Genomic DNA, 25,700 nt, shown 5'->3' on the forward strand with positions numbered 1-25,700 from the left:
AAAAAAAATGAAGCCAGGACTGAATCTGATAAAAAGTTTTGGAAAATAGAAAGAAATATGCATGAGTTCTTCCGTAGATTACCATGGAGTTTTGTGACAAGTATCTTAGATGTTGTTCCATCTTGGCGCTCAAAGGAGGGTACTGCTTCCATGGTTTTTTAAAAAGCAGTAAAATAAGTAGAGGAAGATGAAAAACAGTACACTGATCACGTGAAATGTTGTTCTGATCAAATGAGGAAAACCATCTCCTCCTAGCATCCCAAATGAGGCCAAAGGTCTTAAAGGAAGCGGGGTAGGGTCCAGGGAATTCTCAAAACCACAAGAAAACAGGACGATAAGTTAGATGACTCCTGCCCAAGGTGCACACTTCCCAGAATAGCGTTTTATAAGCTCTCTGTTAGTGGTGCCAAACAGATTTTATTGGTAGGCCAGATGGTGTGTACTTGACCAAGAACAAGGCACAGTTCCTGCCTTCAAAATGTTTATAGTCTAGTGGGGAAGACACACAAGCTAACCAGGCAATTTTTAAGTTAACGTTGAAAAGTGCTGTGATAACAGGAATTAGCAGGGACTCTTGGAAACAGCCAAGGTGCTGAGGCTTAGGGGAGGTCTTTAAGGAAGTGATATCTGTTTTGAGACTAGAAAGAGGAGTATGAACAAGGAGATGTGAAGAGGGGCTGGGGAAGAGTTTTTGAAAAGGGACAGTTGTGTAGACAAAAGCCTAGAAGCAAGAGACTGTGGCCTGTTCTTTTATTTTATGAAAGTTTAGGAGAGGGAGTTAGCGATAGGGGAAGGGAGAAATCAGGCTGGAGATGGAGACAGAGTCCAGATCAGAAAGTGCCTTGTAAAGCAGTTTTAGAGTTTGGAATTAGTCCTAATGGCAGTAGAGAAGATGGAATGTGAGGGAAAGCTGGCAAAGTAGCCTGTGTGGAGAGGAGAATATGCGAAGATGGCCTGAGACATGCAAGACACAAAGCTTGTATTAAACAACTCGGGGAGAAAGCAAGCCGGACTGGAAAAGACAGTTGAGGCTCTGCTGGTCTCCCGATGTGCCTACAGTTCGTGTCCCTCTGGGTGTTTCTCAGCTGAGATCCTCTATTAGGTATAGTTGTGGAGCTTGTCAAAACCCAACCCAACCATGCCCTCGTAAACATCTGCTAAGGTAAGCCAAACAACATTAAGAGAATCTTTACAAAGATGTGAAGAATTTGATCACATACACGCGCGCACGTGTGCCCACGAGCTTTAAGCTGCAGAGGAAGGTGGGTAAGAGCATAAGCGATGGTGATTGTTTCTCCCACCTCAGTGCTGCCTTATCCAGTACCTTCCAATTCACACCCTTTGGCATACCCCAAAGATGAGTTATCTGATTCCTGCCATGTGAAACTCAACAGGGACTTTCAATTCAAGTACTTTCATGTGTTCTTCCTGTGCCATTTTCCATGGGAGTAGAGGGTCTAAGAATAGGACATACCTGACCATTTTCTCTTTGATTCAAGAGGCAAAGCAGAGCCCAGCCCATGCCATAGCTACAGCCATAGCCAACCTCAGTGCCAATAAGACCGAAATGATAGCGTGAAAGACACGAAAGCACTTCAAAGCGACAAGTCCAAAGTTAGGAATAGCAGGGGAGCATTGCTATGATTCGTATCCAACCCTCCGAAAAAAGGTGCTTTGGAATTTCAACTGAAAGTGACAATTGGGAAGTAAAATGTACTTTTGTTTACCATATATTCTAGGAAGCAGGAACAGAAAAGAGTGTTTTCCCCCTGCCCGAACCACAAGATTTCTTTCTGGCCTCCCAAGTCAAATTTGAAGACCTTATAAAAGATTTGAGAAAACTGAAGAGGCAACTAGAAGGTAACAGGCACGCTGTTCTGTTATTATGATAATAGATAGGATTTTTAAAAATGATTTAAGGGGATGATTTCTGTATGGCTCGGGGAATGGAATGGTGAGAGTTCAGTTATGGTACACTGCCTCAGGACACTTTCCATCTCCGTGCACAATTTGGAGGCAGTGTATTTACACATCTTTCTCTTTCATTAGTGTTAATTAGTGTTTATATATATATATCTTGTTATATCTACATTTTCCAGCACGGAATAGATATAATTTTAATAAAAATAATAACAACCCTTTTTTTGAATTCTTACTGTGTTCTCATACAATTCTTCTAACGACCCGAATAAGCAGGAACTACACTAACTCCATTTTATAGATGAGAAAAATGAGGCTTCGAGAAGCTGTATTCGCACAGCCAGTGAGAGGCAGATCGGGTCTGATTAGAAAATCTCATGCATTGCATTTTCTAAGCTAGTTTACTAGGTGCTGCCTTATCTTTCTGTCTCTCACTCTTGCTCTTGCGGTCCCTGTGGCGCGCGCGCACACACACACACACACACACACACACACACACACACACGTGCCTATATATTTCGTTTATGTATATGAGTCTAATAATGATGGTCAGACCCATAGTAAACAGTCTGTTTTAGTTTAATTTACATTTTTAATTATCCAAAGCAAAACGCTGAAAGCCCTTTTTGGCTTTTTTAAAAGGTGAAAATATGTCTCTCGGGCAGGAATTTTCCTTTGGCATTTCTAGAGCCTTGTGTTTTCACTGTGGAGACATCTCCTTGTCCAAGAGTATAAATACTTGCCTTGGAGCTTGTATAACTCCAATTGAAGAGCTCTGTGGAGGATTTAGGGAGCGGGTTAATGTGGAAATGGAGCCCAGCACGCCAAAAGCAGAGCTTGAGGAAATGAAGAGCTTGCACCAGGAATATTTTTACACTAAGACATAAAATAAACATTTTAAAAATGTTTATTGTGAAAGAGTGCTCAGAAATCTAAGTCTTAGAGGACAGCTTGGAAATGGAAGTAAAGTGGGAAAGATCTGCTCCCGGTGGCAGGGAGAGCCATTTATTTTTACTTTGGGCATAGAACTTGCTTAAATAAGGATAGTGGTTACAAGTGAATATTTTTACCTTGTAAATTATTTTTAAAGGAACATGCGGGGTTTTTTTCCCCTCCTGTAGATGTGGTCGAGAGCGTGAATTTAAATGAATGCTTCGTTCAGGAATGTGATACGTGAACTCGTGATCATTTTTTTCCCTCTCCTCAAAAAGGGGCAGTTTTATCCTTGACTGAGTTGCGGAGCTTGATTTTTATTCTAAGAAAGCGGAGTTGCATCACGTAGCAGTTTTTCTCTACCCCTCTCCAGTGGCAGAGTTAGGGCCAGGCCAGTCCTCAGGGTGGCTTTTGCAGTAGCAGAGAAGACCTGTGCTTGTCCAGTCCCTGGCCGCCATCCCTGAATGCCCATCCTCTCTCATCTTTTGGTCCTTGTGAGACCCTCTCGTATGGTCTTTCGAGCAGAAACCTGATCTACGTTGGATCTTTCCTCTTCGCCTGCCATCCCTCCACGACTGCCTTTTGTCAGGCATCCTGGCTCAGCCCACTCCCTTTGATATCCCTGTGTGTTTGATGATAAATAACAAAGGGATAAGAAGAGTGAATTCAAAGGACCGTGTAGAGGCAGGGGTGCCCCCAAACCTCTGCGGTGGATGTACCTTATTTTCTCTAGGGAGATCCACGGTGTCATTCCGGATCTCTGAGTACTCAACTGACACTTTCCCCAGTCAATTTGAAGGAAATACAAGACCTTCTGAAGCTGGAGGAGCTGCCTTATGAAGGAAGACTGAACGCTACCTCAGTTATTTTTCTTCTTTGCGTGGGACGTCACCACAAAGATGTGAAGTGTACCACCAAGGCAAATGAGGAAACCGGCGCTGTCCCACACACATTGAATATTTAAACAAAAAAATGCCCTGCTAATCTTTAGAGATGCCCGTGTTTTTAATACATGAAAGGTACCTAGTAAATATTTAAAGAAAATACAGACCGTGGGTTCTCTAATGAATTTCTTGTCCTTCCAAATCCCATCTGGCGAGATGGCCAGAGTCGTGGCGGCCCGTTTCATCTCACTTCCCCGTTCAGTCTTCAGCTCCGTTTCCACAAGGCCTGGGTGTGAGCTGAGATGGAATGTTTAATTGAAGTGGACATAATTTTCACACATACAGCAAAGATTTGATGAGGCTTTGAGGTTTATTGTAGCCATTAAAGTGTCGTGGCTGCTGGCAAAACCCCAGAAAATGTCTAAAGCTAAACCAGATGTGATTAGCAAACTTCAAGAAGGCTCAGGCCCTAGTTCTCCAGGCAGGCATAGCCCTTTAAAAGAAAATCATTTGGGGTAGCAAGGACCACACCTTAACAATCAGGTGGGACTTAAACGATGGTTGTTGGCTGTATAGATGTCACTGACAGCGGTAGAGGTTGTCGGTGAGCATCTTTCCGAGAGACCAGAATTTCCAACGGCACTTTTATGTAGATAAACATAGCAAGGAATTGAGGATAATTGTATCTGCTACAATTGATTGCGTGATTATTATCAGGTGCTTTACACAGACCGTCTCTTTAAATCCTTACAATGACCCTGTGAAGCAGATATTGCTGTACGGCTCTTACAAGAATAAAGAGGCGGAAGCTGAAGTTCGTGGTGCTCAGGTGACCTGCCAAGTTACCTCACAGGTGATGACCTAGCCTCATTTTGAAACTAGATACGACTCTAAGGCATGTACTCACAACTTGCCGTGTTGCTGGCCCAGAAGTCTCCGTATCGGATCAGAGATCACAACAGAAAGATACCCATTCAAGGCATAAAGCCTCATGAGGACACAAATGACGGAAAGAGCTAGCGAATGGGTGCACATGAGCGCAAGGGCGTGCACACACACGTGCCTAGAGCCCATACGTGTAGACCCTCAGATCAGATAGGGACTTAAGAAAGAACTTAGTTTGTGTGTGGGGTATGGGGAGTGGGGAGACCTAAGAGAGATGGATTATCAAAGCGAATAGTACTGCACAGGATTAAGAACTCAGGCTTTGGAGTCAGATATGTACTTGCTACTGGTTTGGTGAAAGCAAGCAAGATCTTGTCGAGTAACATAACCATAAAAAGTATCGTCTCACCTGTAAAATAGGGCAGTTATAACACCAGCATCATAGGAGGCAATGAATGCACGGTCCCTTAGTAAGGAAAGCTTCAATAAAGCTGATTAGGTGTATATGACTTTTACTGGAAAACAGACACCTTGTAGAATCAGGCCCGTATTGTTGAGGGGCAGCTGGCTGTGTTTGTGGAGAACCTAATTTCCAGAGCGCTACAAACCAAGCCCTTGGTGCTTAGGAATGTGTTCCATATCTTGTTTACTGTTCTGCGTCTCTTAAGCAGACAATAAGTTTGATTTCCTTGATGCTTTGATGATATAAGTAATATCTGGGAGCAAATAACAGCGACAGCTGCTCTCTTTCTCATTCTTTGACCTCGTTTGCTAGCCAGAACTTTGAAGGTACTCTTACCAACTCATGTGTGGTAGGCAGGGTAATGGCTCCCAAAGATGTCTGAACCCTGATCCCTGGAATCTGTGAATATGTTACCTTACATGGCAAAGAGGGACTTTGCCGACATTGAGATGGGGAGATTATCCTGGACCATCCAAGTGGGCCTAATCTAATCACACAAATCTTGAAAATGAATCTTTAAAAGCTGACGACTTTCTCTGTGGTCAGCGGGAGATAGTACAGTAGAATGATCAGAGAGATGCAGTGTTGCTGGCTTTGAGGATGGAGGAAGCGGGCAGTGAACCAAGGAATGTCGGAAGCCTCTAAAACTGGAAAAGGCAAGGAACGGATTCTCCCTAGAGCCTCCAGAAGGGAATGCAGCCCTGTCAACACCTTGATTTCAGCTCAATGAGACCCATGTCAGACTTCTAACATACAGAGCTATGAGGTAATATATCTGTATTGTTTTAAGCCATTTAAGTCTGTGGTAATTTGTCATAATAGCAATAAGAAACAAACACACCACGCAATGCATTCTTTCTGATTGTGCCAGTTAATACCAGTTATGCACGCGCGTGCACCCCATTGCCGAGGCTGTAGGTGTAGGATTTCCCAGCTAGTGACACTCACCAGTATTGCATGAAATGTGAATTCGTGCTCTCTAAAAAAGAGTCTGTAGTCTGATAAACCTGGAAATGCTCTATACTAAAAACAAATCACAGGGACACAGTGCATATGAGCTTATTAAAGGCTCTGGGAAGTCCTGTAGTAAAAAAACAATGAAACAGTTTAACCCTGTTTAAACCAGGATTTCTCAAAACGTGAAACATTGTCCTTTTTTCTTGCACTGGATATACTTAGTAGTATGTTGTTGTAGAATATGGATTCTGTAAAATATTGTTTAAGAAGAAGGGATGTTGATATTGCTATTGATTTTTAATATCAAGAATGGAGTTGTTGGTTAAATGGTCATTCCTGGGTGACCTTAACAGGAGTAACTGTGATGAATAGGACTTATTTAGTATCCCGTATCATTAAGGGTAGGATATTTAATCAGCTAGCTGTGTACTAAATCTTGCCTTGAAAATGATGCATTATTGGCCCCGTTATTGCATATATGAATTGGGAAAATGTAATCAGTAGTTAACCCTCAGTGTAAGATAATCAAACTTGTTTGAGAATGTTGGCAGAGATGCAAGTGTGTGTGTGTGTGTGTATTTTAAGGTAATTCTGATGTTCTTTTCTCTAAATATTTAAGACTATATATTCGAACATGTCCTTTCTTATGTACCATTTAGAAATATTTGGGAATACACTTACACAGTTTTGGAAAGGCAAGGAGTCTCTGTTGACTTTTTTGATATCTGTTATCACTCCATAAATGTTTATCCTTCAAATGTTTATCCTGCAATGTTAACTCTTACAAGCCTTCTATAAATGAGATGCTATGTGAAATGCACAGTCCCGGCATTCGATAAACGTTGAACTCTTCATTGTAAGTTTGAATAGTAGTAACATCTCTAACTCGACATTGAAGCACACCCATCACCTCTTTAGCCATAGTCGGTCCCCACGTCCTTATTTTAGTGGAGTGACCAGATTAGCCCAGAAGGATCCAAATGAACCTCTTTTGTACCTGAATATTCTACCTTCAAATCTAAGTTGCAAGATACATACATGAAAGTTACAGTTCAAGAAAGAGAAAGGGGGGAGGGTTTTTTTGGTAGATTTTTTTAAACTGTAATCAGTATGTCTTCCAGATGAAGCTGGCTGACTGAACTCATTCATTTAGCTCCACTCCTTTCTAAAAGCCCGTAGAAAAATTAACATTTATCTTATTTAGAGGTACGCAGTCAATACCAATATAATCAGCTGAGAGAGGAGGAATTAGGGAGGGAGCCATACACCTGCACATATAAAAGCAGGAAATGAGAATATTTTTACGTGGTGGTTTCTCATGGCCCTGGGCAGGGGCTGGTGTGGTGGCAATAGTTCAACGATTTGGATATGCAAGTGAAGTCATACAATTAAAACTAGGTTCAAAAACGGAAGTTACAGTCAACTCTCAACTGTAGGTTGCTAGATTAGCGAGGTCACGGAATAGTGACAGTCTTTAAGAAATTAATACGTTAGTTTTCACATTAACCAGTATGAGTCAGCTATGCTATTTACATGTTGGAAAACCTTTCCTATTTGAAACTGCATGATAAGTAGTAGACTACCTACTGTTTCTTCTGCAAGGTGGAGACAGTCCTCTTCTTTAGGTACTTAATGAACAAATTAAGTGTCTGGACAAATACATTGATGCGAACTATTAGTGAGGTGACGAAGGGTGAGGCGGGTTTGGGACTCTGAGCGCCGATGGCATCGGGAAGGGAAGCTGCCTGCAGGAGTGTTGGTATCTCCAGCGATGGAGGGAGGGCAGAGGGCTGGTTGGCAGAACTTGCACTTCTTCTTGCCCTTGACCACTTTTTTGTTAAACGTTTGATTTGGGATTATGTGTGGTGTCCTTCCCACTTCCTATTACTGTAGTTAATCAAGAGTTGACTGTGAGAAGTGAGGAGAAATGCTAATAACTGGTATTGCCGATCTACTAATGAGTATTCAGGTTTGCTCCACTGCGGGGAGGAGGAGGGGTCCTGTCCAGGCTCCACTGCCCAGGTCTTTAACGCAGGTTCACACCACGCCACCGTTCTCTTGTACTGTCTCCCTCACAGCCATGTTGGTGCCTCCCCGGTCCAGATCTGTCCACCACTTGGATGAAAGTATGCCCTTCTGCAGATTTAGTCAGTACTGTCGAGCCCCAAACAGAACTTAAGAAAAGTGATGGCCTATTGATATTACCTCAGGAAGCAAAAGAGACCATTTAAAGAAGGCCTGTAGTGGCTATTCCTTTGAATTTGCAGTAGACACAGTTGGGAAGTACCAAGCAGTGGGGGGAAGGGGCCGTCAGTGGAGCATTCCACCCCCAGTGCATGCTATATGGGGGGTGCCCTCAGCACTGTCAGATCTAGTAAATAAAATCCAGGAGGCCCAGTTAAATCTGAATTTCAGACAAACAAGACTTTTTTAAACTGTGTTTTAAAAAATGCACAGGACATGCTTATACTAAAAAAAAAGATTCCTTGTTTATGTCAAATTCACACTTAACTTGGTGTCCCATCTCTTATCTGGCATTTCTGTACAGAACTTAAAAGCAATAATAAAACCAACTAAAAGTTAGCTATTTTTTTTAACTTTATTGAAGTATAGTTGATTTACAGTGTTGTGTTAATTTCTGCTGTACAGCAAAGTGATTCAATTATACATATTTTTTTTTATATTCTTTTCCATTGTGGTTTATCACAAGATATTGAATATAGTTCCCTGTGCTATACAGTAGGGCCTTGTTTTTTATCCATCCTATATATAATAGTTTGCCTCTGCTAATCCCAAACTCCCAACCCTTCCCTTCCCCACCCGCCTCCCCCTTCCCCTTGGCAACCATAAGTCTGTTCTCTATGTCTGTGTGTCTGTTTCTGTTTCATAGATATGTTCATTTGTGTCATATTTTAGATTCCACATGTGAGTGATATCATATGGTATTTGTCTTTCTCTTACTGACTGACTTCGCTTATTACGTTAATCTCTGGGTCCATCCGTGTTGCTACAGATGGCGTTATTTCATTCTTTTTTATGGCTGAGTAATATTCCATTGTATATATGTATATATATACACGCACCACATTTTCTTTATCCGTTCACCTGTCGGTGGACATTTAGGTTGCTTCCACGTCTTGGCTATCGTAAAGAGCGCTGCTATGAACATAGGGGCGCATGTATCTTTTCGAATTATAGTTTCGTCCAGATATATGCCCAGGAATGGGATTGCTGGATCATATGGCAACTCTATTTTTAGTTTTTTGAGAAACCTCCATATTGTTTTCCATAGTGGCTGCCCCAGTTTACACTGGGGGTTCCCTTTTATCCACACCCTCTGTAGCATTTGTTATTTGTAGACTTCTTAATGATAGCCACTCTGACCGGTGTGAGGTGGTACCTCACTGTAGTTTTAGTTTTTAGCTCACTTCTTATTGCCGTGATGCGCTGGCAGTATTCATCTCAGTGATCAAGTCCTTTTCCCTGCAAGGGTGGACCGTGGACACAGGTGCAGTAAACGTGTCCAAGGATACGGTGCCTGGCCATTGCCACCATCACTGACGATAGCAGTTACCATTTAACGGGCATTACTAAATACCAGCATGTTTGCTTGCATCATTTCTGTTTCTTAAACTACTTTGATGTAAGTCCTACCTACACTTTAACAGTAAGGAAGTTAAAGCAGCTTTGCTACTGATGACAGAAGTGAGATCTGAAGCAGGTTTATCTGATTACGAAGCTTATACCCTTTTCACCGTGCCATTCTTTCTTTTACTGTTTGTAGGCACTGACAATATGATCGGAGTGGTAAAGCTTGAAGTTTGAATTTAGGCTTTTTCTTATCTCTACTCATAACCACTCAACTCATCTACCTGTTGTAATTTCTGTCCTCCTGTCTCCTCCCTGTCAGTCTCTTTCGGTTCCTCTGACACTCTCTGGCTCTCTCTTTGGCAGTTAATTACCTAGCCTATGTTTTATCCCTTCACGACCTAGAAGATAAGCAGACAAGTCTGATGTGGTTATCCAGACGAATAGCAGGGTACTACAGGGCCATCCCAAGGCACTGTGTGGTTTGGACTCCATTACTGTCTCTTCCACTTGTGGGCATTGCATGGAGCGGGATTCTGACATAGATGAGAAGGGGAGGAAACTTCCAGGGCTTGTCAACTCACACAGCAAAGCAGACTGTTGCTTCTGTGTTTGGGACCAGCCCTGACTCTGCAGGATAAATGACTTCTGCCACCGAGCATTATCAAATGGCTTTCTCTCCATATAAGTATAATATTCTTTAAGAGAAAAAGAGAAAACTAGATCTCATCATGAGAGTGAATATTTATTACTCATTTAAGCGTGGTCCATAGGCAATATGGCTGTAGTAAGGAGCGAAGAAAGACTGGAAAACTTTTGGAGGACTTCTGAGGAAAGATGGCCAACTGAACGTTCATTTGGATTGAACACTCACACTGGAATTCAGTTCCTCTTGAAAATTACTAAAATAATAGTATAGAGAGTTCTTTTAAAGCATAAACTCAAGAGCACAGAATGAGAGAGAAAACCATAACCACAAAGTTTCTGAAGCTAAAAAAGTAGATGGACAAGTGGTAAATGAATTAGCCAAACAAGACAGCTGAATTCTAACCCAGGAGTGGAGAAAGGTGAGAAGCAAGCCGATTATTTTTACCACACTATTCATACACACCACAGATTTATACATAAATCCATATATATATATCCATAAACATTCATATATATTCACAAGTAAATCAATGAAATCATTTTTGAAAATTTCCCAAAATGATGGATACAAGTTCCTAATTTTAAAAGGCCCAAAGAGATGTTAGCACAGATCCATACCACCGTATGAACATTTCAGAATGCTCAGGATAGAAAGAAAGCTTACACACTTCTAGAAGGGGAGGAGGTAGAGGGTGGGATGTGGGAACAAATTACTCAGAGAATCAGGGAGCAGAATGGCTTCAGACTTTCCAACGGCAATGCTAGAAGCTAGAAATAGAATTCTGATGGAAACTTATTCCCAATCCAGAATCTTATATTCACCAAATTATCTATCCAATATGAGGGCAGAATAAGAATGCTTTTAGACTTGTAAATTCTAAAAGAAAAACATATTTCCCATGCATCCATCTTCAGGATGCTACTAGAGAATGTGCATTACCATGAATGAGGAATGAGACAGTGACAGGAAATGGAAAATCCAACAGAGAAGAGAAGTGAAGGGATCCTCCAGGTTAGGCAGAGAGCCCAAGATGCCAGCCAGGCATGGAGAGCAAACATTCCAGGTTAATTAGATCAAAAGGATCATGGTGAAGGTTCTTGAGGAATATACAGTTAACGCGTCTGCTATATCTGAATGTTTTGACAAGATTTACACAGCTGGCAACAAGTTTGGCATTCCTTTAGTAATAAGTACATAGAAAACAGCAAATTAGGGGGAAAAACTCATTCATTCTGAAGGTGAGGGGGTTTGCAGGGGCTGGGGGGGGACGTTTAGGACAGGCTAATCAAAATTGACATGTGTCAGCTGGGGCTGGAGTTGTTTTTGCCAAGTCATAATAATGGCAACCCTGAGTCCTGGTCTAAGCAAGTCACGGTAGTGCTCTGTTGAGAGGCAGCTCATGTATGGTAGGTGTGAGGAGAGGAAAGAGCGCCATCATTTTCAGGGCATAAAGAGAAAAATCAAAAGGTGCCGATAGAAGCTTGTTAGAGACATGCAATTAAGTGCTGGATTCAGCAGGTAAAATTGGTATAATGGTTGCCTCCGGGAAGGAAGAATTGGGTGAAGTTGTTGGGCTGTTGATTCATAGAATGCATAGAATACATTTATTCTTTTAACTAGGTGCCTGCGTAACTTCGATAAACATACAAAACCAAAACCAAAAAATAACAATAAACCGAAGCATTTGTAAGTGATAGTTGAGTTAAATTTCAACAGCAGAGGCTGATGTGTTGAAAGTAGTGCTGGCCGGGATTTAGGAGATGCAGTTGAAAAATGTAGTTCTGCCTCTTCCTAACCATGTGATCAGCCGTGCAGCTTTGACAAAATCACTTAAGCTCTGTGAGCCTCCGCTGGAAAAAAGCGGAGCTGATCATCCCAGCCTGCCCAGCTCAGTGCAATCGGAAGGGTCAGACAAGCAGACGGATGAGCAAGTACTTGGGAAGGTGTGGGAGGTATTATCTGAACTCATTGAGAAGCCGTGCAGTTTGCTCAGTTCGCGCTGGTGTGTCCTAGAAGGGAGAGGGGGGAATTGATCCATTAGGACAAGCCCGGCTAATTTATCACTCTTCAGGAAGCTCCAGAAGACGCGACTGGAACGATTATTGACCATGCCTAATTTATTAGCTCTTTCCTCCTTCAAAGCCCATTTGTCTGCGGCAGGAGTTTGCTAAGTCTGAACTCTGGTACGGCCCTGGATACATTAGCCAGAGTCCTGGCCGTGTTGCCATGGTGTTAAAAATATTTAGTTTTGCAAGCAAAGTGTTCGAAATAATAAAAGAAAAACTTTGATATGATTTATTTTTGTAAAATGATTTCAACCAAACAGACCCAGGAACTGGGGTAAGGATTTCAGAAGGGCAGTGGGTGTAAGATGTTGATCAGTGTAGCGACTTTTGATGCAAAGCATTCAATTAAGCGCAGCACCGTGGGTAAAGGTCACACATTTCCCAAATGAAATGCCTTCAAAGACAAGTTGTGCAGAAAGGAGAGAGGATGTGGAAACCGAAACCTGATTCATCCGTTTAATTAATGGAAGAAGTTCGTGTTGTCCTTTGATTGTGACATCTCTAGGTGGGAAGCATGAGTTATGATGTCCTGGTTTCTTCTTCTCAGTTTTCACTCGGTTTCTACCCTTTATTTATAAATCAACACAGTTAATAGAATTTATTATTTTTTTATTGGACAAGAAACAAAACATTGAAAGAAAAGCTAGCCTCCTGGAAAAGTCTGTGTCACGAGTCCTGAATTCAAATCCTTGCTTCACAGGCTGTGTAACCCTTGGCTGGCTTCATCCCTCCCCACCTCTGTATCCTTGTATAAGGAGGAGGGTATCCCAGCCTTCCACACTGGTTGCTTGAGAGCATTAATCAGGATTATATGAAGGAAGTCCCCAGCGTATAAGCAAGATATATAATGCTTATTCCTGGTTCCTTTCATGCCCTCATATCCAATATCCAGTCCGCGAGCAAATCCAGTTGACTCTTCCTTCAAAACGTGCCTTGAATCCGTTTAATGCTCTCCGTCTCCGTGCCACATTCCTAGTCCAAACTCTACCCCCTTCTCTCACATGGGCCAGAACAGGCTCCTAACAGGTTTCCCTGCTTCCACGCCTGCCCTCCCTTTAATCCAGCCTCCGAACACCAGACGGGTCAGGCCACTTTCTTTTCTCATAGTCGTTGCTTTTGGAATGAAATCCAGCCTCAAAACTTGTAGCTGTGCCTTGCAAGTTTCTCCAAGATTCAACCACTTCTACCTCTCTTGTCTCATTTCCTGCCGCCCCAATCCCTGCCTGCCCACTACACTCCAGCCTCACAGGCTTTCTTTGTGTTCGAGCCCAATAAGCTTGCTTTAGGACCTTTGCAGTAGCTATTCCTTCTGCCTAGAACGCCCTTCCTCTGAATGTACCCATGTGTGGACCTTCACGGACCACCCAAGCTACAGCAGCCACTTTGAGTAGTCCCTCTCTGTTATAGCCCCCAACTTATTATCTTCTATTCCTTTGTAAATAGAAGAGGCCTTTTTGGTGTTTATATCTGCTGTGATCAGTACCTACCACATAGTTGTTGCTCAGCCAATAATTGTTGAGTGGGTGAATCAGCAAATGAATGAATGGTGGAAAAGATGCAGCTCGCTCAGTTCATTGCTGACCTTGCTGTAAGAGAGGAATTAGATGATTTCTTTAAGGGCAAAGATGTCAAACAATCATAAAAAGGCAGAAGCTTTAGGGAAACATTTTAAAGCTACTCAAGGGGAGAACTGACGAGGTAGTGGGTCCCCCACACACTTCCGACTGGAAGACTCTGTTATGATAAATGGGTAGGATAGGTGCCGTTAGAAAGGGTTTATGCTACATGATTTTGAAAGTACATTCCAACTCGGAGCTTCTAAGATAATGAGTATTGCTGTGCTATTTCAGTGCATTCTGGTGTTCTCCTTATTCAGTAAGGGTTATTAAGTTCTTCCCTAGACTTCATTAGGACAGCTGAAATTCCCTGGACTTCTGACCATTTATAGGATATAAAAGTCAACTGTAAGATTATATCAGGTTTAGGTCTCAGGTATTCTCTGTCTAAATGGCTCTCAAGGATCTGCTCTCGCATTAATCCATGCCTCAAAAATTCTAGCATTGATACCATCTCGAAGTAAGCTTTATAGAGTAGAACTCTTATCCAATGTGGTTAGTTAATGGAGAAAAGACGGCCCAGATCAGGAATCACAGAAAATGATACTTGCATCCCTTAACCTTTCATTTAAAACAAGCTAAATATAGCATCATTTGTCTGTTGATGCAGGGCTGAGGCCTCTTCTTGAATTACAGATCTGTTAAATAAAGCTTTGTGGGTCTTCCTACATATGCCACATCTATAAAGAGATCACCTGTGATTTCCCTTTCATATTTTTTTCCCTTTCATATTTTTGAAGTGGAGTCATGGCTCTTGAAAATATCACCACCAAATCTTTCTAGATATTTATAATTGTTCTCAATCTTTTAAAACTGTCTTGCCCACACCTTTTTAAAAATGAGCATTTTCTTTTTGGTATAATTTTAGATTTACAGAAAAGTTGCAAAGATAGCATGGAGAGTTTCCATATAGCCCTTCTCCACTTTCCCCATCATTAACATCTTAAATTGTTGTGTTAAATTCATCAAAACTAATAAACTGGCACTGATACATTTCTGTTAACTAAACTCTAGTATTTATTTGAACTTCATCAGTATTTCCATTAATGTCTTCTTTGTGTTCCAGAATCAAGCCCTGAGTTCCACATTGCACTGAGGTACTATAACTGCCCAATCTCCACCGGTCTCCCACGCCTATATTAAACAGCAATATTTTGGCTTCTTCCACTTTAATCTATAGAAATAATACTTTTTCTCAGTCATATTTCTACAATTTACCATCAAGTGATTAAATTATGTAATTACAATAAAGAGAACAGCCAGCATAAACAGGTTTGGAAACAACACAACTATTCTTTATAAGGATTCTACTCAGTGGTGGGGAGAATTGCCCAGAGAAACCAGAGAATAGCCTTCCAGCTGCAACTGCGTGCCATAGGAATCAGGTAGGAGGAATAGAAAAGAGCACTGATTTGGCAAGTCCATTAATGGAATGTTTTTCATATTTCCCGTTCAAAAAAAAGAAAACAAAATTAATATAATGCCGGTACCTTACCTGTGTGTAGAGCTCCATCCTTTGGAGTGGGTAGGGCAGGTCTATATAGTAGAGAGAACGGGTCTCCAAGATAGGAAGCAGTGTGGCCAGGCATGGAACTTGAGTCTTTTGATGGCCAAGCCAGCGCTCAAGCTACGTTACAATAAACTTAATGGCAGGTCAAAACATTTTCTTTACAGAAATAGATTTGTGGGTGGTTTTGTGAATGTTACAGTATTTTCCTGCCCGAGTAAATTGTGTACCTTGGACCCTGTGGAAGAGTCACAATCCACAAGTGGATTCTTTTTGTGTCAGATATCCAAATGAGTGAAGTTAGAGGGAGACCTCTTTAGCCCCAGTAAAGGGGATTGGAATTTTTGCCAACATCCTTATCTTTCCCAGATTTCTGGGCCTCGGCGTGGCTCTTAGATGGACAGAGGTCGTGGACTCTACTTTTTAGGTAACCATGGAAAAATCAGTGACCCACCCCACCGCACCCCGCCGACCCAGGAATCAGCAGCCCTGGTTGATGTCCCCTCTGTGCCACTTAATAACCTAACCTCCACCTCCCCTCCCCCTGGCCTTCTGTTTCTCCATTCAGAATGAAACTTTGGGACGGGTGATTTTTGGCTTGCATTGTCTTGTTCCTTACCTTTTACAAAGCGTTTTCATAGGTACTCCGCATTGTTTCTAGAACATCCCTACACCAGCATACCTTGTTTTACGCTTGTCTTTATTGTGCTTTGCAGATACTGTGCTGTTTGCACATTGAAGGTTTGCGGGTCATGCAAGTCTGTTGGCGCCATTTTTCCAACGGCATTTGCTTCCTTCATGTCTCTGCGTCACATTTTGGTAGTTCCCACAATATTTCAAACTTTGTCATTATTATTGTATTTCTTGTGGTGATCTTTGATCAGTGATTTTTGATGTTACTAGTGTAACTGTTTGGGGCACTCTGAGCCTTGCCCATATAAGACAGGAACTTAATCAGTAAATGTTGTGTGTGTTCTCACTGCGCCAACTAGCTGTTCCCCTTCTCTCTCCCTCTCCTCTGGCTTCCCTACTCCCTGAGACACAGCAATATTGAAATTAGGCCAATTAGTGACCCCACAATATCCTGTGAGTGTTCAGGTGAAAGGCAGAGTCTCTGTAACTCAAAAGCTAGGAATGATTAAGCTTAGTGAGGAGGGCTTGTCGAAAGCCGAGATCGGCGCAAAGCTTGGCCTCTTGCGTCGAACAGCCAAGTTATAAATGCAAAGGAAAATTTCTTGAAGGAAATTGAAAGTGCTGCTCCAGTGAACACACAGATGATAAGAATGTGAAACAGCCTTATTGCTGATAGGGAGAAAGTTTTAGTGGTCTGGATAGAAGATCAAACCAGCCTCAACATTCCCTTAAACCAAAGCCTAATCCAGAGCAAAGACCTCACTCTTTTCAATTCTAGGAAGTCAGAGAGGTGAGGAGGCTGCTACAGAAGAAAACTTTGAAGCTAGTAGGGGTTGGTTCATGAGGAAAGAAGCCATCTCTATAACATGAAATTGCAAGGTGAGTAGCATGTACTGATGTAGAAGCTGCAGCAGGTTACCCAGAAGACCTAGCTAAGATAATGGATGAAGATGGCTTCACTAAATAACAGATTTTCAGTGTACACAGAACAGCCTTCTATTTGAAGAAGACGCCATCTAGGACTTTCATAGCTAGAGAGAAGTCAATGGGGAAAAAAAAAAAAACTTCGATGGACAAGCTGACTCTCTTGTTAAGAGCTAATACAGTTGATGACTTTAATTTGAAGCCAGTGCTCATTTACCATTCCCCAGATCCTAGGGCCCTTAAGAATTCTGCTAATTCTGCTCTACCTGTGCCCTGTGAGTGGAACAACGAAACCCTGATGATCGCACATCTGTTTCTAACATGGTTTAATGAATATTTGAAGCCTACTGTTGAGACCTACCCTCAGAAAAAAAGATTTCTTTCAGAATATGACTGTTCATAAACAGTGCACCTGGTCACCCAAGAGCTCTGATGGAGATGCACAGTGAGATTCATGTTGTTTTCATACCTCTGACACGGCGTCCATTCTGCAGCCCGTGGATCAAGGAGTAATTTCAACTTGCAAGTCTTACCATTTAAGAAATAGATTTCGTAAGGTTATAGCTGCCGTAGATAGTGATCCCTCCGATGGATCTGGGCATAGTCAGTTGAAAACCCTCTGGAAAGGATTCACCATTCTAGATGCCATAAAGAACACGGTCACTCATGGTCAAAGGACAAAATGTCAACATGAGCAGGAGTTTGGAAGAACTGATTCCAACCCTCATGGATGACTTTGAGGGTTTCAAGACTTCAGTAGAGGAAGTCACTGCAGATGTGGTGGAAATTCTAGCAGGAGAACTAGAATTAGAAGTGGAGCCTGAAGATGTGACTGAATGGCTACAATCTCATGATAAAACTTGAACAGATGAAGAGTTAAAGTTTTCTTCTTCTGGATGAGCAAAGAAAGTGGTTTCTTGAGATGGAGTCTACTCCCGGTGAAGATGCTGCGAAGACTGTTGAAATGACAACAAAGGATTTACAGTATGACACAAACTTAGTTTGTGGACAAAGTTGCAGTGTGGTTTCAGAGGATTGACTCCAATTTTGAAAGCAGTTCTACTCTGGGTAAAATGCTGTCAAACAGCACTGCCGGCTGCAGAGAAATCGTTTTAGACATCGTGCTATTCCATACATAAAAGACTGTAGTATACTGTGTAAACATAACTGACGTTTGCACTGGGAAACCAAAACGTTTTTTGTGACTCACTTTATTGTGATACTTGCTTTATTGCAGCGGTCTGGAACCGAACCTGCAATATCTCTGAGGTCTGCCTGTAGATGGTTGGGGTAGGAGACAGGATAGTGTGAGGCCAGCAGGTCTGACACCCCTGGTTTCAAATTCTGGCTCAGCCACTTAATATTTGTATGACTTTACCCACCCTCACCTAAATAAAAAGCAGTAATGGCAGGACCAAGCTCATAGAGTTCTCACGAGAATAAAATGAGATAACACGCATGAAACAGGCCGAGGTTCAAGACACTCTTGGCCATTAAAGGCCATTTGTTTTCCATCATGCAGGTTGAGAGGTTGATAGTTTTTCACAGACTACTGGGTGCAGAGATAAAAGACAATTATGTCCGACTCAGTGTAGACAACCAGGCACTGTTAGACCAGTCATTTTCCCTGTGCCATAGCTTACAGAAAGAGGAAAACCCAAGGAAAAGCTATAATGGCTAATATGCTAAACCAGCTAATTTTACTGTGTTTTTAAACTTTTTCTTGACTATTCTGATGGCCTTTAAAAACATCATCAAATCTCCGGGTATCCAAAAAAAAAAAATTCTTCAAAATGTGAGAAGGACCTTGTTTGACCTTTTCAATCAGTTCATTTGTTCAGCAAATATTTATTCAAAGCACTGAGTTAGCAGCTGATTTTAAATAAACTCACTGAAATATCAAGTCTTCTGTAAACACATTTTAAGAACAAGTGTTACCCTCACTTTCTAGGGGAGAAATTTATTCCTACTTACTCTTTGGATTTCTCTTCTGCCCAGGAGCAGGAATCTGTCCCTAAGAACAGTGATTAAACTTTCCCACTCTCTGACAGGGGTGAGAAGTGAGCAGAATTTGGTGTTCCAGATTCACAAAAACATTTGCAAAGCCCTTCCTGATTGTGATATTGTAAAAAGAATCAACAGATATTTGCTACCTTCTGTTCAAGGGATTATACCTTGGAATCACAAATACCTCATTTGTTGCTTCAATTCAGGAAATACTTCCCGCTAATCCCCTACCCCTACCCCCAAAATTGAGTGTTTTAAGCTGGGGGTGAGGTTTTTTTTAATTATATAAGTTTCAGGTATACAGCATTATAATTCAATATCTATATACACTACACAGTGATTACCATCACAAATCTAGTTACCATCCATCACCATATTGTGGATCCCCTTCATTTGTCTCCCCTACTCCCAACCTCCTTCCCCTTTGGTAACCAGTAATCTAATCTCTGTATTATGAATTTGTTTTTATTTGATTTTGTTTGTTCATTTGTTTTGTTTTTTTAAGATTCCACATATGAGTGAAATCATATGGTCTTTGTCTCTCCCTGACTTTTTTTCACTTAGTGTGATACCCTCAAGGTCCATCCATGTTGTCTCAAATGGCAGAATTTCATTCCTTTTTATGGCTGAATAGTATTCCATTGTGTGTGTGTGTGTGTGTGTGTGTGTGTGTCTGTCTGTCTGTCTGTCTGTCGGTCTGTCTTACATCTTCTTTATCCATTCATTCACTGATGGACACTTAGGCTGCTTCCATATCTCAGCTGTTGTTAATAATGCTGCAGTGAACATAGGGGTACATTTATCCTTTTCAATTAATGTTTTTGTGTTCTTCAGGTAAACACCCAGAAGTGGAATACCTGCGTCATATGGTATTTCTATTCTTAATTTTTTGATTCTCCATACAGAGTCTCCAAACCGTTTTCCACAGTGCCTACACCAGTTGACAGTCCCACCAACAGTGTACAAAGTTCTCTTATCTCCACATCCTCTCCAACATTTGGTATTTCTTATTTTTTTCCAAAATAGCCATTTTAACAGGTGTAAAGTGTATCTCATTGTGGTTTTGATTTGTATTTCCCTAGTAATTAGTGATGTTGAATATCTTTTCATGTGCCTGTTGGCTATCTGCATCTCTTTTTTGGAAAAATGTCTGTTCAGAATCTCTGCCCATTTTTAATTAAGTTGTTTGTTTTCTTGTTGTTAAGTAGTATGAGTTCTCTGTATATTTTGGCTATTAATCCCTTATCAGATATTTGATTTGCAAATATCTTCTCCCATTTAGTAGGTTACCTTTTCATTTTGATGATCATTTCCTTTGCTGTACAAAGCCTTTAGTTTGATGTAATCCCATTTGTTTATTTTTATTTTTGTCCCCCTTGGCTTTGGAGTCAGATCTACAAAACATAACTAAGACCAGTGTCAGTGAGGTTACCACCTATGTTTTCTTCTAGGTATTTTATGGTTTCAGGTCTTAACATTCAAGTCTTCAGTTTTGTTTGAATTAATTTTTGTACATGGTGTAAGAGACAAGTTTCATTCCTTTGCACATGGCTGTTCTGTTTTCCCAACACCATTTATTGAAGAGAACATCCTTTCTCTATTGTGTGTTACTCGCTTCTTTGTTGTAAATTAATTGTCCACACATGTGTATTTATTTCTGGGCTCTCAATTCTGTTACATTGATCTATGTAGCTGTTTTTCTGCCAATACCATACTGTTTTGATTACTGTACTTTTGTACTATAGTTTGAAATCAGGAAGCATGTCACCTCCAACTTTGTTCTTCTTTCTCAAGATTGTTTTGGCTCTCAGGGTTTTTGTAGTTCTATGCAAATTTTATAATTTTTTGTTCTAGTTCTGTGAAAAGCACCCTTGGTATTTTAATAGGGATTGCATTGAATATGTAGATTGCCTTGGGTAGTATGGTCATTTTAACAGTATTCTTCCCAACTATGAACACAGTATATCTTTCCGTCTGTTTGTATTGTCTTCAATTTCTTTCATTGGTACCTTATAGTTTTCGAATAAAGGTCTTTTACCTCCTTAGGTAGGTTTATTCCTAGGTATTTTATTCTTTTTGATGTGATTGTAAATCAGATTATTTCCTTAATTTCTCTTTCCCATAGTTGGTTGTTAGTGTATAGAAATGCAACAGATTTCTGTATTTTAATTATTTTTGTATCCTGCAACTTTACCAGATTCATTGATGAGCTCTAGTAGTTTTCTGGTGGTGTCTTTAGAATTTTCCGCGTAGAGTATCGTGTCATCTACAAACAGTGACAGTTTCACCTCTTCCTTTCCAGTTTTGATTGCTTTCATTTCTTTTTCTTGTCTGATTGCTGTGGGTTGGACTTCCAGTACGATGTTGGATAAAAGTGGTGAGAGTGGGTATCCTTGTCTTGTTCCTGATCTTAGAGGAAATGCTTTCAGCTTTTCACCTCTGAGTAGGATGTTACCTCTGGATCTGTCATATATGGGCTTTATTATGTTAAGGTACGTTTTCTCTATACCTGCTTTGTTGAGAGTTTTTATCGTGAATGGATATTAAATGTTGTCAAATGCTTTTTCTGCATCTATTGCGATGATGATATGGTTTTTATCCTTCAATTTGTTCATGTTGATGCATCATGTTGATTGAATTGCAAATGTTGAACCATCTTGTATCCCTGGAATAAATTCCACTTGATCACAGCGTATGATCCTTTTAACGTATTGTATTCAGTTTGATGAATTTTGTTGAGGATTTTTGCATCTGTGTTCATCAAGGATATTGACCTGTAATTTTCTCTTTTTTTGTGTGGTGTCCTTGTCTGGTTTTGGTTTCAGGGTAATGCTGGTTTCATAAAATGTGTTTAGAGGGTTTCCCTCCTCTTTGATTTTTTGGAAGAGTTTGAGAAGGATGGCCATTAAATCTTATTTGAATGTTTTGTTGAATTCACCTGTGAAGCTGTGTTGTCTTGGGCTTTTGTTTGTTGGGAGATTTTTGATTACTGTTTCAATTGCTTTACTAGAAAACAGTCTGTTCAGATTTTCAGTTTCTTTATGATTCAGTCTTAGAAGATTGTATGTTTTTAGGTTTTATCCATTTCTTCTATCTTGTCCAGTTTGTTGGTGTCATCTCTTATGATCCTTTGTATTTCGTGATATCAGTTTTAGCTCTTTTCCTCTTTCATTTCTGATTTTATTAATTTGGGCCCTCTCTCTTTTTTCCTTGATAAATCTGGCTAAAGTTGTTTTTTTTTTTTTTTTTTGCGGTACGCAGGCCTCTCACTGTTGTGGCCTCTCCCATTGCGGAGCACAGGCTCCGGACGCGCAGGCTCAGCGGCCATGGCTCACGGGCCCAGCCACTCTGCGGCACGTGGGATCTTCCCGGACCGGGGCACAAACCCATGTCCCCTGCATCGGCAGGTGGGCTCTCAACCACTGCGCCACCAGGGAAGCCCTGGCTAAAGTTTTATCAATTTTGTTGACCTTTCCAAAGAACCAGCTCTTAATTTCATTCATTATTTTTATTGTGCATTTACTCTCTTCCTTCCTTCGATTAATTTTGAGCTTCATTTGTTCTTCTTTTTCTAGTCCTTTTAGGTTTAAGGTTAGACTGTTTATCTGGGAGTTTTCTTGTTCCTTGAAGTAGGCCTGTATTGTTACGAACTTCCTCCATAGAACCTCTTTTGCTGCATCTCATAGGTTTTGGTATGTCATATTTCTGTTTGCATTTTTCTCTAGGTATTTTTAAATTTCTCCTTTGATTTCTTCAGTGACCCATTGTTCAGTAGCATGTTGTGTAATCTTCACTTTTTTGTAGCTTCTCCCATTTTTTTTTCTTGTGACTGATTTCTGGTTTCATGCTATTGTAGTCAAAAGAGATGCTTGATATGATTTCAGTGTTCTTGAGACTTGTTCATTGCGACTTGTTCTGTGACCTAACATGTGATCTGTCCTGGGGAATGTTCCATGTACACTTGAGAAGAATGTGTATTCTGCTGCTTTGGGGTGGAATGTTCTGTATGTGTCTATTAAGTTTATCTGACCTAATGTGTCATTTAAGGTCAATGTTTCCTTACTGATTTTCTCTCTGGGTGATCTCTCCATTGATGTAAGTGGTGTGTTAAAGTTCCCTACTATTATTGTATTATTGTCAGTTTCTCCCTTTACATCTGTTAGTTGTTGCTCTGTATATTTAGATGCTCCTATGTTGGGTGCATAAATATTTACAAATGTTGCAGTCTCTTGTTCGATTGACCCATTGATTATTATGTAATGCCCTTCTTTGTCTTTTGTTAGTTTTTGTTTTAAAGTCTTTTAATTTCTGATATGAGTATAGCTACTCCAGCTTTCTTTTCATTTCTCTTTGCATGAAATATCTCTTTCCATCCCTTCACTTTAGGTCTGTGTGTGTACTTTCTTCTGAAGTGAGGCTCACATAGGCTGCGTATGAATGGGTCTTGTTTTTTAATTCATTCAGCCACTCTTTTTATTACGATTGGTATTTAGTCCATTTACATTTAAAGTAATTATTGATACATTTACAGTACAATACAGTAAGTACAGTTATACTTTTGACATTTTGTTATTTGTTTTCTGGGTTTTGTACTTCCTCTTTCTTCCTTTCTTCTTCTCTTTTCCCTTGTGTTTTGATGTTTCTCCTTAGTGTTATGTTTAGATTTCTTTCTCATCTTCTTTTGTGTATTTATGTAAGTTTTTTTCCTGTGGCAAATAGTGCGGTTCACCTATAACATCCTAGTAGTAGCCTGTCTTAAGTTGGTAGCAGCTTAAATTTGAACACTTGTTAAAGCTTTAACTTTTTACTCTCCCCCCCACACACATTTTATACTTTTGATGACACATTTTATGCCTCTTTATGCATCTCTTAACTAATTTTTGCAATTTTAGTTAATTTTACTACTTTTGTCTTTTAACCTTCATGCTTGTTTTGTAAGTGTCTTTTAACCTTCATCCATTGCTTTGTCTTACAGCTCACTGATTCGTTCTTCTGCCTCACCCAGTCTGTTATTGAACTCCTCTAGTGTATTTTTCAATTCAGCTAAAACTTCTGTTTGGATAATATTTTTTATCTCTTTGTTGACGTTCTCACTGTGTCCATACATTCTTCTCCTGAGTTCCATAAGCCTTTTTATTACTTTGGACTCTTTATTGGGTAGATTGCTTGTCTCTGTTTCATTTGGGGTTTTTTCTGAGGTTTTATCTTAATCTTTTGATTGAAACATATTCCTTTGTCTCCTCATTTTGCCTAATACTCTGTATTTGTGTCTTTGTACTGGGTGTATCATCTGTCTCTCCCAGTCTTGAAGGAGTAACCTTATTTAGGAGATGTCCTGGGGAGCTCAGAAACACAATCTCACCCGGCCACCATAGCTTGGCACTCAAGGGGTATCCCTTATGTGGGCTTCATGTACCCTTCTGTTGTGGTCAGACTGTGGCTGCTGTGGGGCACTGGTGGGCAGGGTTATCACCCAGCCAGCTGCGAGGCCCGTCTGAGGCCTCAGCAGGGTGCACCCACTGGCGCTAACAGATTAGAGGGAGAATTCCAAAATGGTACCCACCAGCACTGGCGTTAGCATCGTCGCCTGAGTTCATAAAAATGGCTTCTGCCAGTGTCTCAGTCCCAGGGGAGCATTGAAACTGGTTCCTGTGTCTCTGGCAGACACTTTAAGATTAGTAAGTGCGTTACCTTCACCTGTGGTCCATGTGCTGTTAATAAGTCTGGTGTGTTTGCGCTGATTTTCAGGTCCAGTGAGTCTGCATGCAGCTCCTTTAACAGTAGGTTTCCTCATTCCATGCAGTCCTGTCGTTTTTTGGACTGTACCCCATTGGTTTTCAAAGCCAGGTGTTTGGGGGCTTGTCTCTCCTGTGCAGGATCTAGAGGTTGGAATGCCTGACGTGGAGGTTGAATGCCTCACTCCTCAGGTAAAAGATACTATCTTGATACCGTCCTTTTATCCTTTGTTGTGGAGGCTGTGTTCATCCAATTTTCACGTCCTTTTCCGAGGGAATTCTCCCACATACACGGCCATCTTGAACCCTTTCCCTGGGTCTAGGTTTTTAAACTGATGTGTACTTTTAATGTATTACCTTTCTTCTTTAAAGCTGTTATAAAAGGGTGAGTCATAATCAGTGACATGTTGAAGTCAGTGACATGGAGTAAAAAGGTATTTAGTCTACTAGGAGGAATTAAATGATTGTTCACTTTGCTCAAAGTCTTATCACAGGTACCTGACTCATCTTGAAGAGAGCGTTAAGATCCTGCCGCTCCCCAGGCCGGCAGGAGATAGCTCAGATGGGCCTCCCTTGCCTTTAAATTTTGTCACTTAGGCTCATTAACATCAGGGCTGAAGATGTAGGGGAGTTTAATAGACATTTTAGAACGTGTTTTACTTTGCCTCTCCCAGGGGATACTATTTATTTGTCAGCATTCAGCTGTCTTGTTCTTCCCTGCATCAGCTGTACCCAGAATTTCCCCTTTCCTCTGAGAGTCTCCCATCCTTCCCCACTTAATACACACTCATGTCACATGTAACCATATAGTAGCCTCCTGTGTCCGACCTCACCAACTCACCTTCTCTAACCTGACAGGCCCTAGGATGCAGACGACCAGGGCTGCTGGACCAGTAACTTTCCCTGTACCATAACTCAACAGAGAGGTTAGGA

The 25,700-nt window shown here is 40.9% G+C and overlaps 1 protein-coding gene across 2 annotated transcripts in view; it reads left to right on the plus strand.

The window, feature by feature from the left end:
- FMN1 (formin 1) overlaps positions 1–25,700 on the plus strand; it is a 396,758-nt gene that overhangs the window by 254,321 nt on the left and 116,737 nt on the right. For both annotated transcript variants that reach the window (XM_065872037.1, XM_065872038.1), the window contains one exon: positions 1,740–1,860. In XM_065872037.1, coding sequence (XP_065728109.1) covers positions 1,740–1,860 — 121 coding nt within the window. The remainder of the gene's footprint in view (positions 1–1,739; positions 1,861–25,700) is intronic.

Source organism: Phocoena phocoena, chromosome 2 (assembly GCF_963924675.1).
Source record: "Phocoena phocoena chromosome 2, mPhoPho1.1, whole genome shotgun sequence".
In the NCBI taxonomy this organism is placed as follows: domain Eukaryota; kingdom Metazoa; phylum Chordata; class Mammalia; order Artiodactyla; family Phocoenidae; genus Phocoena; species Phocoena phocoena.